The sequence below is a fragment of the Chlorocebus sabaeus genome, chromosome 15 (genome assembly GCF_047675955.1).
Source record: "Chlorocebus sabaeus isolate Y175 chromosome 15, mChlSab1.0.hap1, whole genome shotgun sequence".
NCBI classification, from domain to species: domain Eukaryota; kingdom Metazoa; phylum Chordata; class Mammalia; order Primates; family Cercopithecidae; genus Chlorocebus; species Chlorocebus sabaeus.
Window position 1 is genome coordinate 40,631,202 of NC_132918.1, and position 14,610 is coordinate 40,645,811.

General features: G+C 41.9%; 1 protein-coding gene across 3 annotated transcripts in view; it reads right to left on the reverse strand.

Annotated features, from left to right (window-relative positions):
• TSC22D2 (TSC22 domain family member 2) overlaps positions 1–11,930 on the reverse strand; it is a 51,938-nt gene extending 40,008 nt beyond the window's left edge. For all 3 annotated transcript variants that reach the window (XR_500445.3, XM_008008739.3, XM_008008738.3), the window contains exon 1: positions 9,461–11,930. Coding sequence is in view for 2 of the 3 variants with exons in the window: in XM_008008739.3 (XP_008006930.2) it covers positions 9,461–11,418 (1,958 nt within the window). In the remaining variant the exon portion in view is untranslated. The remainder of the gene's footprint in view (positions 1–9,460) is intronic.
• Between the last annotated feature and the right edge of the window lie 2,680 nt (positions 11,931–14,610).

Consider the following 14,610-nt stretch of genomic DNA (forward strand, 5'->3'; position numbering starts at 1 on the left):
GAAAAGAGCCATTTGTAAAGATTGAAGGGCTTGATTATCAGAGAGACTTCTATTTTGGAATGGCATAAAATTGAGGAGATTAAGAGCCCAAGGAAAAGGCTGTTAATGGGATCATTTCAAGGTTACAGTCTATGAAACCTGAAAGCATGAAGAGGCAACTGAAATTAAATATTTTATTAGAACGAAATACTGATTTTTTATGCAGCTGTGGTCACAAATTCTCTTCCACTCAGGAAGTAAAATTTGAAACCAGCTTTCTAACAATTTATTCGACATTAATATAAACTACCACTCTAAATACAGAGACAACGAAGCAATTCTAGGAAGACTGAGATGTGGTTTACACTGTACTTCAGCCGCCTAAACAAAAATGCTGTTTTCCTATTTGTAAACATTCTTCAACACCACTGAACAAAATATATTCTTTTCTCCCTGACTTTACATATTCAATAGTCCATCACATTAATTTCCAAGTAAGTCAAAATACTACATCAGAAAATGACTCAAAGCATGTGGCATGTCTACCCGTTTTTGCAAGATACTACTTTGTAGGGTAACTGACTACAACAGGGAGAAAAACACAAACATTCCATACCTCAAAACTAAGCTACAAAAATTGTCAAAGCTTAAAGCATAAGGTACTTGAGCACTCAACAAACACCTCTTTCTCTTATCTATGCCAAAATATGACTTCAGAGATCTCTAAATAGAAACCAAGGAAATACGAAATGAAGAAGATCAACAAGCACCATCTCCAGTATTATTATCTGGGGAATTTAAATGATTAAAAATATCCTTTAGGTAAAGGGTTACAACACAACAAATCAGTGACTATGGTAGCTCTTCCTTCCTCCTAACTTACTATCTGCCAAATAATAAAACAAATTTGTAACTCGGAATATTCAAAAGCACTGGCTTTGGGTTAAAGGTCTGAATATGAGTCTATGCTTTGTCACCCAATACCTAGGTGACTCAAATTCTAAGAGTTTGTTTCCTTAAACCATAAGAAAGGAGGAAGGGAAGAAATCACTTTCTTACAAATTGTTGAAAAGATCAAATGAAAGTCTATATACATAGGACCTGACACAAGTAAGTTTGCTTTTTGTTTAATATAGGGTTAGTTTCCAAATTATGCTGCCTATAAATCAAATTTTGGTAGAGTATCTCAACATGTACCAAATGTTCTGACATTATCAAGGTAATATTGAGGGAAACAAAATACTTAAACTTAGAGCTAGGTGTACCAAAATATTTGGCATATTTCATGAGATAAGAATTCTGATTTTTGGGACTCAGCACTCCGAAGGTATTCCCTTAACACAACTTTATCATAAGATTATAATTTAAAATGCAATAATCACTGAAAGGATACTGAAATCATTTCAAGATATACATTATTTTAACAATAAAAGCTTCAATAAACACCTTTAACAGCAACTTACTATAAAAATCTAAATTTCTGGCCAGGCGCGGTGGCTCACGCCTGTAATCCCAGCACTTTGGGAGGCCAAGACAGGCGGATCACGAGGTCAGGAGATCGAGACCATCCTGGCTAACACAGTGAAACCCCGTCTCTACTTTAAAAAAAAAAAAAAAAAAAAAAAATTAGCCGGGCGTGGTGGCGGGCGCCTGTGGTCCCAGCTACACGGGAGGCTGAGGCAGGAGAATGGCGAGAACCCGGGAGGCGGAGCTTGCAGTCAGCTGAGATCTGGCCACTGCACTCCAGCCTGGGTGACACAGCAAGACTCCGTCTCAAAAAAAATAAATAAATAAATAAATAAATAAAAATCTAAATTTCTTACCATGACATTTAAGTCCTTCACTCTGGTTCCTGTCAAATTAATAATACCATTTTCCAAACGACAGATTCTCACTCTTTCACAAATCATTATACAAACTACCTTTTATCTCTGCTTGGAAAACTATCCCCTTCTTTTCTTAGTGACCTAATCTGAATGACCATTTTAAGATTTAGTTCAAGAGTTAGCCTCAAAAGAATGTAGAAGTAATAATGGGTACTTCTAAGGACAAACTGGGTGGCTAGAGGACAGAGAAAGCAGAGAGACTTTCGATTTTACTCTTTTATATATTTTGAGTTTTGAACTATATAAATACCTATGCAGAGAATAATTTTTAAATAGAAGTCAGTCTACTACCCTACCAATCCCAACCTGATCTGATGTCTCAAATTGTTCCCATTAGCACCTTATATTACTCCATCACCACCTACAATGTATGTCAAAGTATACGTCTGATCATCATTTTCATGATGATGGAAATGCCTGAGATCTAGGAGGGCAGGATATTTGTATTCCAGTGCTCACTACTCGCAGAGCATCATGAAAGCTGAATGACTGATATGCTGTTTTAAATGTTTTCTTGGGCCATCAACCTACTTAATGAGTATTTGCAAACTTCATTTATTGCCACACAATAGTCAAGTGGCAGGAAAGGGGTGACAAGGTTTAAGTTTGCCGTTCTCTCATGAAGTACACCTGAATGTATGGTCTCATATACATAAGGCTAGAAGAAATCTTAAAATTTGACAAAGTCTTAAAAAAGAAAAACAGACAAGTGAAATGACTTGACCAAAGAAACCAGCTAAATGATAGAAGAGCCATGACTGGAACACAATTCCCTATACTTCTTACAACATCATGACTCCTCTGCACTAAAACATCATCTCCTTTTTTCTGACTACAACCATACCATACAATTATGCTTTCATACTAAAATAGAAGATTCTTGGTATGATTTACAGCATGTGAAGGGGTGATCTGGGAGAACAGTTTGGACACTGAAATATTAACATTTCTGTGACATACGTTTGCCACATATATTATGTTACAGACTGTTCAAATAACTTGCATACATCATTTAATCCTTTAAAACTCACCCAGGTAGGTACAATCCCCATTTTTCATAAGAGGAAACAAGGCATCTACGCCAACTAGCTCAAGGTCAAATACAGCAGTTAGATTTTAGCCCAGGTATGTCTGACTCCACTGTCTCTGTAATGGTCATTCACATATCTTAACACATAATTAAACATGCTATTGGTTTTATTTGATCAAAACAGCTCCTCCCTCCTTTGTTTTGTCTTCAAAGACTAGGTAGACAGTATACCAAGCAAAGATTTGTTTTGCTTTAACATATAAAACCACTTGATAAAAACTAAATACTAACTCTATTTTAGAAACTAGTGGGCTTTACACTTAGCTTTGGGAATCCTTTATTCAGATTAAATGATATACTTCTGTAATAATGAAGATGAACAGCCTAACACTAACATTTAAAACTATGCCATCATTATTTATAATAATTGACACATTAATCACAAACTCCATCTTCTACAAGGCAATATTCTTTAGACAAATTTTAGTAAAGGCTTATGGGAAAAGAAGCTTTAAGTAATTTAACATTTAGACTTTACTTATTTGTCCTGCCTACCCTAATAATAGGTATATGTCCCAGGCAAACACTAATAAAATTAACTCAATTATCTGCAGAATTTTCACTTAACATCACAAATAAATGTACAATTTAAAAGGATGGAAGCACTTTTTCTTCCTAAACAAAAATTAGCTTGGGTACAAAGAAATCAAACTAAATACTAAATACTAATTATTTAAGTCTGATTTGCGGCTTTAAATTTGAGATAAGCAATCTAGATGAATTTAATTCACCTGATTTAAGAGCAGAACTCGCCGGGTGCGGTGGCTCAAGCCTGTAATCCCAGCACTTTGGGAGGCCAAGATGGGTGGATCACGAGGTCAGGAGATCGAGACCATCCTGGCGAACACGGTGAAACCCCGTCTCTACTAAAAAAATACAAAAAAACTAGCCAGGCGAGGTGGTGGGCGCCTGTAGCCCCAGCTACTCAGGAGGCTGAGGCAGGAGAATGGCGTAAACCTGGGAGGCGGAGCTTGCAGTGAGCTGAGATCCAGCCACTGCACTCCACCCTGGGCGACACAGCGAGACTCCGTCTCAAAAAAAAAAAAAAAAAAAAAAAAAAGAGAGCAGAACTCATGCAATACTTCTTTCATATAAGAAACCATCCATCAATACACTTTTAATATTACTAAGCCAAATTTGAAGAGTATACATCAAAGTATGCTTATTAAAGTCATGGAACGATGTATACGAATGGTGCAAACTGGCTACTGTTCCTACCTTTTTATGAGGGAGACCCAGTTTTTGCCCTAAGCAATGCCAGATTAAGAATATAACAAATATTGAGTAATTTGATACGTTCAAGAATTGCTGTGGGAAAGACATTATACCAATGATTCAGGTATACATATTCTTTGTGGACTCAATAATTCACACAATACCATTGAAAATAGTAGCCTCAAATCACAAGCCCATTGGTTTAGTATAAAGAAAAACCATACACTTAAATATCAGGAGTTTTGCTACACATACCCCTTAAATATGATTAATATTTCTTACTAAAAATCTGCTTTTCCAATTAAGGAATTACTTACGGAATATCATTCAGGCTATGTTTAGCCAGACAGACCTGCTTTTGTAAGGCCTCTCCTTCCTCATACTTTAAGTATTTAAAGAGTAATGCAATTAAGAAATAAACAGAATCTTCAGAAAAGGAAATAGAACACCGTTCCTCAATATTCACAAGTGTTCCTATTTCTTTTGAGACTATATTTCATGCTATTCCACTGTATTTTCTTCCACCTTGGTAATCTGCTATCATTCTACACTTCCCCACCCCCAACTCCTGCCATTTTAGGAAAGGAAGGTCAGAATCCTTTTATACTTTCCTAACTACTATTCCTCTACTAGGAAACAGATTTATTTGGGTTTCTTTACTACTTGATTGGTGGGGCTGCCATTTGTTCATAACTGCTTCTGATCTTTTCTGGTGCAGAGACAGATAGACTCCCATTCCTAATTGGGAAGTACCAGATTCACAGATCCAGTACTATATTTCACTATTTCCAAATTAGTGCTATCAGAATTATTTTTTCTTTTTCTTTTTACAGACAGGGTCTTGCTGTGTGGCCCAGGCTTCAGTGCAATATTATAACATAGCTCACTGTAGCCTCCAGCTCCTGGGCTCAAGTGATCCTCCTGCTTCAGCCTCTCCAAGTAGCTAAAACTATAGGTGTGGGCCTCCAGACCTGGCTAAGTTTTAAATGTTTTGTAGAGACAAGGCCTCGCTATGTTGCCTAGGCTGGTCTCAAACTCAAACATCAAGCAATCCCGACCTTGGTCTCCCAAAGTGCTGCGATTACAAGGCATGAGCCACCACCCCTGGCCCAGGATTCTTAAATAACAAATGAATTGGCATTATATTTATTCTCAGGAAGTAGAGAACATATATACCCCTACCACCAGTCCTATATAAAATGACTTCTCATAAAGGTGATTTAGTTCAGGGGTTGTGATCTCCTAAAGAGAAAAAACAAGTGTTACTAAAATAGTTGGAATCTGTATAATTCACACACATATAAGCCATTATGTTTTCTAAAAATATTTAACAATGTTTGGCCTATATGATTTAGTTCACATAAAATTTTATACAATATGTGTCACTGTGAATATAAAAGGCCAACACTCCTACAGATATAGCTCACGGTTTAGGAATTTCAGGTACTTCGGAAAATCGTAAGCCTTTTTGGAAAACTGTCATTTCCTTTTACTTCGAGCCACGTTTATGAATAAAGTATGTTTTAGTAATCCATGTGGCGCTCCTGATGAATACATCAATATCAGTTTTTATACTAAACAATAATATCACATATATATGATTTTACATTTTTATTACTAACTCCTCAGTAAGAACACTCTTAAACATGTAGATAGGCCTAAGATAGTATCTAGTATGTAATTCACACATCAACTGTAAACCTACAAGAGCAAAATTACCTTCACAATTTAACAGATAAATGTCAGCTTCCAAGAAACATATTCAAGACAGAAATGTCCATCTTTAGAGACTTCAATTCAGTGAGACTTTCATATAACAGAGGTCTAAGATTGAGACAGTTCTGCCTCCTGGTATACATTCACTTAATCCTCTCACTTAAACTTCAAGTAAAAAAAAAAATCAGAATTTTGTTTAAAATATATATAAATGTACAAACAAAATGTGTATTTATGGCACATACCAGGACGCACCACTTAACTTTCACAACGTATAATACTTTATCAGCAGTCATTAGCAAACCACACAAATAAAACCATTAACAAGACATAGAAATATCTGCCACCAAAGGATCCTTAGAATCAGGTTTTCAACAGTCTTTTGGCCACAGATGACAGCTCACAATTGCAGCCATTCATAAGAGTTCCTGGAATGCAGCCTACAGAGTTCACACTGGTCAGCTATCTATGGAAAGTGATCTGTACTGTGGTCCTTTTCCAAAAGGGCCAGTAATACTTTGCACCTCCTCTCATTTATAGGAGACTGTTAAGTGTGTATGCAGTTCAAACAAGTTTTGTAAAGTTCACTATAAAAGTAGCTACACATTTAAGAATTATATTTTCAACCATCACATCCACCAGTTTACACAAAATCAATTTGAAAAGTCTCAACAACTGACCATAAACCTTTCTAATGAAAATGGCCAGAAAGATAAACTTTATGGTAATTAATGTAGAGTCAATAGGCAATGCTAATTGAGAACCTTCTGCATATACAACCATCAGCCTTTTAAAGGTGTGATAATATTAAGATGTATTACTACAAGGCCCGGTTCTTTAATTCTAAATGATCTCAAAATTAAGCCAATATAGAGCTTTGTATTAGATAGTGGAATCAAAATCTCAAGATAGAGTTTTCAATGTATCAACCTAAACCACCTCAATCTTTTTGTTAATTTCCCATTTTCCTTCCTTTTCTCAAATAAATAGACTATTTACTAAAGTCTTTTTTTTTTTTTTTTTTTTTTTTTTTTAAAAAAAAGCATACATCTTATTTACAAATATTTCCTTAGGATCTGAAATTTGTCAAACTACTTGCAAAGTTTAAATCGTAATTACTCAAGACCTCTCACTCCAGTTGGTTTTATTTCAAATTTGAATGACTGCATATAAAACTGTATGCAGATTTTAAGGCGGTAACCCAAAATCACATTAAAATTAAAATTTTCAGTTAAGATAGTAGCCTCCTCAAAAGTACTCATCTCAGTAATTTAAACATATGCCTGGAAAACTGTTATTTAATTTCAAACACAAAATTTTAAAATGCCCTGTTTTTTACTAAGGCTTTCTATTAAAACAAAACAAAAAAACCCCAACTATTTCTACTTAATGGATTTATTCCTTCACCAGGTATGTTGGACCAGTGACAAAACAGTCAAATGTGTAAGATTACATCTTGGAAACTAACATGTCAAGTTAAAAACCAATGAAAGACTATAACAAAAATTAGAAATGAACATTTGGTAAGCGATGTAGATTTTAAATGATTAGGGTGAGGGAGGTAAGTGTCATGTTTAAAATAGGACTGCACATACATCAAAACCCCTGCACTGAATTAACTGTTGCAATTGATAAGAACACTGATACAGTAGTATCTGTAGTTCAAACATTCACAAATTTGGAAACGAGATTCTTCAGATTATCAACTGTTAACACAGTAAGAGGAAAAATAAATGCATTTTTGATGTCATATCCTAAATACATTTCAATTTCCATCTATCAACAGAACTATCTGCTTCATGCCTATCATCATACTAAAGTTCTGAGGAACCTAAGTATGTATTCTGTGAACTGAGAGGTGTGAAGAGGAGAGAAAATGTAATCTGCATTCTTGGGTGGAGGGGTGTGTGTGTATAGAAAGCGGGGTACGTCAGGAAACCAGTCATCATTTCTTGAAGAGATATAGGGCAGTATACAGGAACAGAGGAAAGAAAAGGTTATTTGCCAACTTATCAGGAAAAAAATGGCTTGTGGCAGCTAGAAAAGAGAAGATGCCTGTTGATTATTACCAAAGGTGAAAAAATAAACTCAATCTGTGTTACAGGTGTGTCCCTGTGTGTGACAATGGGAGCAACTATAAAAAGTAGACAGATTTTTCTGAGTGGCTTGTGGAATCAGTTTACTTGGTAGTCCCATCCACACAAAATTTCTCAATGACTAGCTAGCTGAGCGCACTTATGGACACGTGGTGTTCTCTAAGCGTTCTCAAGTGAAGAAAGACTCCCCATAAGTAAGTCACCTACAAAAAAAGATGAACTTTAAATTACAAAAAGCAGAGAAGATGAATGAATTTCAGTGAGTATTTTTCAAACCAACAAAAGTATATAACAAAAATACAAGGCTAATTAGAAATGGGAGGTTAAGAAATGTGAAGGAACTCAGAAGAAACCATGGAAAGAGAAAGCTTTAACATACATGTCATTGTATTCTTCCACACACTAATTATTCTGGAAATCCATAATACCACTTTTCATCTTTTAAAAACACCTAAAATTAGCCTCTCGCTAAACAAAAATCCCAGCAAAGAAATGTCTGTGAAATTCGTGAAACTTTTTCTATAATTTTAAAATATAATTTTAAAACATTGCAACGAGTCGGCTTTTAAAAATTTGCAATATATATGTCAAATTTACATGTGACATTTCCTCAAAACCACAAAAATCCTCATTAAACCATAACCAAACATCAGCTCTTGTGGTATTGGTGTAGCAATACACCAAATCTTATTTAGGCCATTAAAAAAGCATCCCTAAATACAGGGAGCCAGTTATTAACATTTACACTTTTATTAAAAAATTACTCTTAAATTTCAAGAACTATAGCTTTCACCACATCGATCTCAACCTCCCTTTCCTGTAGTAAATAGACTGATGGAAGGTAAGAACATCTTTCCAGTACAGTTTTTGCTTAACAACAACAAAAAAGTATCTTAGAGAAGTCTCTGGGTGTACCTTCTTTAATCAAAAGGCTGAACTAAGTATGATCTTCAAAGCCAGGTTTGACATTTCACCATTATGTCTCCAGCCCTTCCAGATACACTGGAGGAGATTCTTCACATGGATTTTTTTTTTTTCTTTCACTAGAGGGCCTTCTGGTTTTCCAGAAAGGAAAACTTGTAAGTAATATTATGTCTCAGCCTCAAAACTCACACTGACAAATCTCTCTGCCTTAAGTGTTCGAGTGTGACTGATATGTAAGAAAAGAACAAATCTATGGGAGCATAACATACTAGCTACCACCATTAAATGGTAAGGATTAAGCTTAAATTCACCTTTTTTTGAGTAAACAATGTTGCATCCTGACCCATTTTCGTGCTTTTAAACAACTGTGACATGACCAATTCGCTCATTACACCCTTTGACATCAGCAATCTAAATCAATTTTACCAAACACTAAATTTTGTATTTAAAAATGCTAAGGGCCTCAGTTGACAACAAATCTCCCAAAGTTGCATCCTAAGCTACAATGTTGGCCAAGCATTTCTATCAAATATTTAAAATAGATATTTCCATACCTGTCTTCATCACCATCAACAGGAATAGCTATGCTGAATACAGAGGTGGCCAGACTGTTCATAGGTGTTAACTGAAGGGGGTTTGCCAGGGCATCTGCAACAGGCGGCTTCACAACAGGCTTATTTTCAGCAATGAGAGAAAGTGGTGGTTGAGGTAGGGGTTCTGATTTTCTTCTAGTATCGTCGACTTGCCCGACTAAAGGTTGGGTCTGAGTCTGAAACTGGCTTAGGTCAGACTGTGGTAGACTTGTTGGTGCACTGTGTGTGCCTGGCGCTAAGGGCAGCCCAACGTGCTGGATTATGCTGCTGCTCCTGCTGACTGGCGTATGGCTGCTCAGCTGTTGAGACTGGGCCAGAGGCGCGGGTACATTTGGCATAGTAACAGAAGTGGTAGACACACTAGGCACGCTTGGAGCGGGCACGGCTGCAGGCACGTTTGGAACTCCGGGCACCACGGCGTGAGGGCCACCAGGTACGGCTGACAGCGGACCACTGCCACCCATCTGCGGTGGAGGCACGGACTGGGGCTGCCCAGCCCCGGCAGGACCCATGCACGGCTGCACCACGCCTCCCACAGTAGCCGGGGGCACTCCAGCCGGCTGACATGGCGCGGCCTGCCCACCTTGCGCTGGTCCCGTCCGGGGGGCCATGGCTTCGCTGGGCTGGGAAGACGCGCCCAAGAGCTGCGCGCCCACCGAGGAGACATTCTGGCCAGTGCCCACGGGAAGGCTAGCCGCCGTGGCGGGGCTCGCTGCGGCGCCGGTGGACGACGGCTGCGCGGGGCTTGGCGGCTGCAGGCCGGCCACGTGCTGCTGCAGGTACTCACTCTGGCCGGAGGGTTGGACGGGCAGCAAATGTCCGGGCAGTATCTGAGGCTGAGGATACGCGAACTGCTGGGGCTGCTGCGCAGCAGAAGCGCCGACTGCAGGGCCCGGCTGCGGAGGCAGGGACATAGCCGGCTGTGCCAGGGTTACATTCGTCGGCGGCAGAGTCTGTCCCCCGGGCCCCGTTCCCTGGGGCTGGCTGGGCTGCGCGGCTGCCATCATTGGCGACGGCCCGGTCGCGGCTCCAGCGAACGGCGGCAGCGGAGCCGAGGTTTGAGCCACAGCCCCACCTACGGGTGGCGGCGGTGGCTGTGGCTGCCCAACGCTAAAACTCTGCGGCTGGGCCGGAGTGGGCTGGCTCATTTTCTCCGACGGGGGTAGCTGTGACACAGCAGTCAAGGAGCTGTCAGTTCCCGACTCGGGCCCGTGCGCCCCCTGCATGGAGGCCACTACTACCACCACCGACCCTCCGGTGGCGCCCAGGCCGCTGTCCCGCTCCGCAGTCTGGTCAAAAGTATTGCTGTGTCTAATGCAATCCCCGGATCTAGTCAGGACGCTGCTGTCTGAATCCCGCTCATAGTATTCCATACACGTCCATCGGCCGCGTCGATAGGGCTCTCCGCTCCCGTGGTCCAGCTTGATCACGCGAAAACGGGAACTACAAGTGGTGGGAGGCTGAGATGGGGCTGCAGTCACTGGCCCGGCGGATGAGCCCGCGACCGGGGGGCCGCCGGGTGCTCCTGAGGCGGGGGCCGAAGTGGCGGCCGCCGCCAGGGTACTGGCGAGCGCCCCAGACACGCTCCGGGCCGAAACGACTCCTCCTCCGTTGGCGGGAGCAGCAGCCGCCGCTGCCAGCTGCCCATCCAGAAGGAGGTTTGGGGAGACGGTCCCGGGAGTCTCCGCATCCCCAACATTGTTAAGCGTCTCTTCGGAAGAGCTGCGCTCGCAGACCTCCTCAGGGCCATAATCCGTGGCCCGAGAGACGTCGAAAATCTCGGAAGAGACGTCCTCTGTACGTGACTCGTCCGGGTCGTCCAAGCTCTCAGTGTCCTCGGTGATGCTAGTGGCCACCTGGGCCGTGGTGACACTGGTGATCTGGAAGCAGCTCTTCTTTTTGGCCGGCATCTTGGACATGGTGAAGAAGGCTGGAGGGCAGAGAGGCACGCCGGCTCCACCGGGTCCTGCCGGAAACCAGGGAGGGCAGAGCACGGGCCCCCAAAGACAAAAGTCCGAGTCTGCGCTGGGGTCTGAGGCCCGCCGCTGTAAGAGTCACGAGCTGATCCAGGCGCTGGTCGCCCGGTGAGACATCCTCCTCCTCGTTTCCTTCTCTGTGTCTGTCTCTTCGGCTCTGCCCCCGTCTCAGTCCCGCGGCGGCTCCTCCTTCCTTTTCAGCTCCCGCAGCCGCGGCGCCTCAATTCAATTTCCTCAGAGGCGGCGAGAGCGCGAACCCAGGGGCGGGCCGGCTGCTTCCTCTCCCGTCTCCGGGCAGCCGTGGTCAGTCCAGCTCGGCGCTCGGCGCGGTCAGCAGGCCTTGGCTGGGGGTGGGAGTGGGAGGGCGAAGAGGAGGAGGAGGAGGAGGAGGCGGTGGCGGCGGCGGCGTGAGGGGCGGTGCTGCCCCGCTCGGGCTCCTCAGGCCGGTGCCGGCGTCAGCGCTGGGCTCTCCGACTGAGGGAAGGAGTGGCGAGTCCGGAGTCGGAGATGCCTGATTCAGCCGGGAGCCGCGGGCCGGGGCTGGCTGAAGGTCCGCCGGCGGGCGGTGGGGCTGCGGCGCGGGCAGGCGGCCCTCCCTCCCCGGCTCTAGCCGGAGCTCAACCCCAGGGACATGTCGACTGTCTCTGGCGGAAACCCGCTCTGGGGGAGGGGAAAGCCGGCTCGGTCCTCCCCTTACAGGGGGAACCACCCCTGCGGGCGGGCGGCGACGGCGGTCTCGGCCTCCCCTCGCGGCTTCTCTCACAGAGGGGCGGCGGCGGCGGCAGACCGCTGGCACGGGAGCGGAGGCGCCCCGGCTGTGTGAGGTAGCGGTGGCGGCTTCTTCGGCTCCTTCTCGGTGCGCCCAATTCCTAAACCCCGGAGAAACTGAAATTCAAACTGCTGAAGCGGCGGCTGCAGCTCCCTCCGCTGGGCCAAGATGGGGCTGAAATGGCCGCGCCAGGGATGCCGGGAGAAGCAGCAGCCCCGCTGCCGCCGCCGCTGCCGACTAAAATGCCGCCGCTGCCGCAGCCACCGCCAGCGCCGCAGCCGCCGCCGTTCCGTGACGCACCGGCGTCGTGACGTCACCGCTCCGCCCCCTCCGGTTTCCTGCAGTATCGCGTGGAACCTGGGGTGGGGGGGGGTAATGGGCGGAGCTAAAGGTTAAAAAAGGGAGCGGTTTCTTTATTTAAAAATTTTTAAATTTAAATTTTGCGTTGAAGGTTCTTTAAGAATTGACGAGCTAAAGACAATTTTTAAATTCCAAGCCTAGGGAAGCTTACAATGGAACTAATCAGGTGTTTTTACGTCGGTTTGTTGCGAGACATTGGAAGACTGGAGGTCATGTGCTTGTGTCTAATGTTTAGCAAAATCTTAGTGAAAGGAGGGCGATAGGAATGGGGGCTGGGGAAAACTTAGATGGGATAAAGAGAGATGCGGCTGGAAGAACTAAATCACTTTAAAACTTCTGAAAATAAATGTTGACCATTGTCGTCAGAGGATTAAAATGTTCAGAGAAATGGGGATGATTAAACAAGAACAGCAAGCCAGATTGAGTCAGAAAATTATCTTCCTGCCAGAAATTCTGTCTCCAACAACGGCATCAGGGGATGGTTACTTGCCCAGGGTGAAGTCAGTTTTTAAAAAGCTTAAGGGTTACCAACGTATTCCTAAATTTCCTGAAGTTGCTGTGATTCCAGGATTCATTGAAACTCCTGACGCTGTTTTTACTTTCGGCACGAAATCAGCTTATGGGCTTTATAAATGTAGAACCTACTGCATTATAGTTCTTCTTTTTGTTTATTCTAAAACTGTTAGTAGCAGCCAGGGTGTTATATGATTTGGATTGGGCCACAAACAACCATAACGAGTGATAAAGCACCCTTTCCTGTTGCAGTACAAAGCATAACTATGAAAAGAAAGTACTGGCAAATTTTTCATCTTGTAGCTAGTTCCTGGCCAAAGAAAATGGTAAGGCCATTCTTTTAAGCAGTTAAAAAAAAATGGGGATGGGCTCCTAAACTCTGACATACTAAAGCAGTCATCATTTAGGTAAAATCTAAGTCTTAATAGAAATGGAGATTTCATATCTACTGCAGCGTTAGCAATCACATTATGATAACTTAAATCAGAAAATCGTTGAACTCGGTTCTCTAATCTTTGAAGAATAGAAATACTTTTTAATCCCAAAAGGTGTTTTGAGAATTAAATTTGCAGAGAATTTTTTAGGTCTTTAGTTGTAATTTATACAGCTAGGTCTTTTAATCTTAGTGGAAACCATGCCCTCCAAACCCAAGTGACTAGAGTCAGAATGTGAAATAAGACCACATAAAATCCCTATTTCTTAAGGGGGTGGGCGAAAGTAATGGAATAAAATGTAACGTTATGCTATTGTGGCAGCGATAGCTAATGGAATGTTTCTTTTCTAAATCTGTAATTTCAGTAATTGTCAGAGGCAGTTTTCCATCAATAAATTAGATCAAATGGTTCAATCCACTATGAATTTATAAAAGCTTAATTTAATTTTGGATTGATTTACCAGATTGTTTAAGGTGGTTATCTATGGGTAGTGTTGATGGTGGTACTTTTGGAAAAATGAGTATTATATGCCTGCTCATCCCTTTACATTATTTTATCATATAAACTTCTTGATTACTCGTTATGATACTCTTAAATCATATATTTAAAGGAAAAATCTTAGAGTAATCTGTAAGACCATTTCTCCTTAAAAGGATATATTATGAGATGAAAGGAAAGATAAAGATAGTTTAGAAGAGATCCAGAAGTGGACTAAATTTCTGGTAATGAGGGTGCTAAAGGTGTTCAAAGACATCTTAGGAAAAGCATATGATTTATAACTTTTAAAAGTCTCGTTTAGATGTTTAAGGATTTGTGTTTGTGTTTAATAGTTCTCTTGAAAATACTGTTTTCCAGAAGTTTAAAGGCCCTAGCTACTTTTATACATTTGCCCTTAAAAAAAATGTACAGAATTTATTACATCAAACTGCTATGAAGAAATAAGAATTCTGATTTTTGCAATTAAGTTTGAAATTAATGTAGAGGACAAAAAGTGGCATAGTTATATCTAAATTAAAAAGTATGTAATTCATAAGTTGGTCCACAAAGAATTGAAAGCCT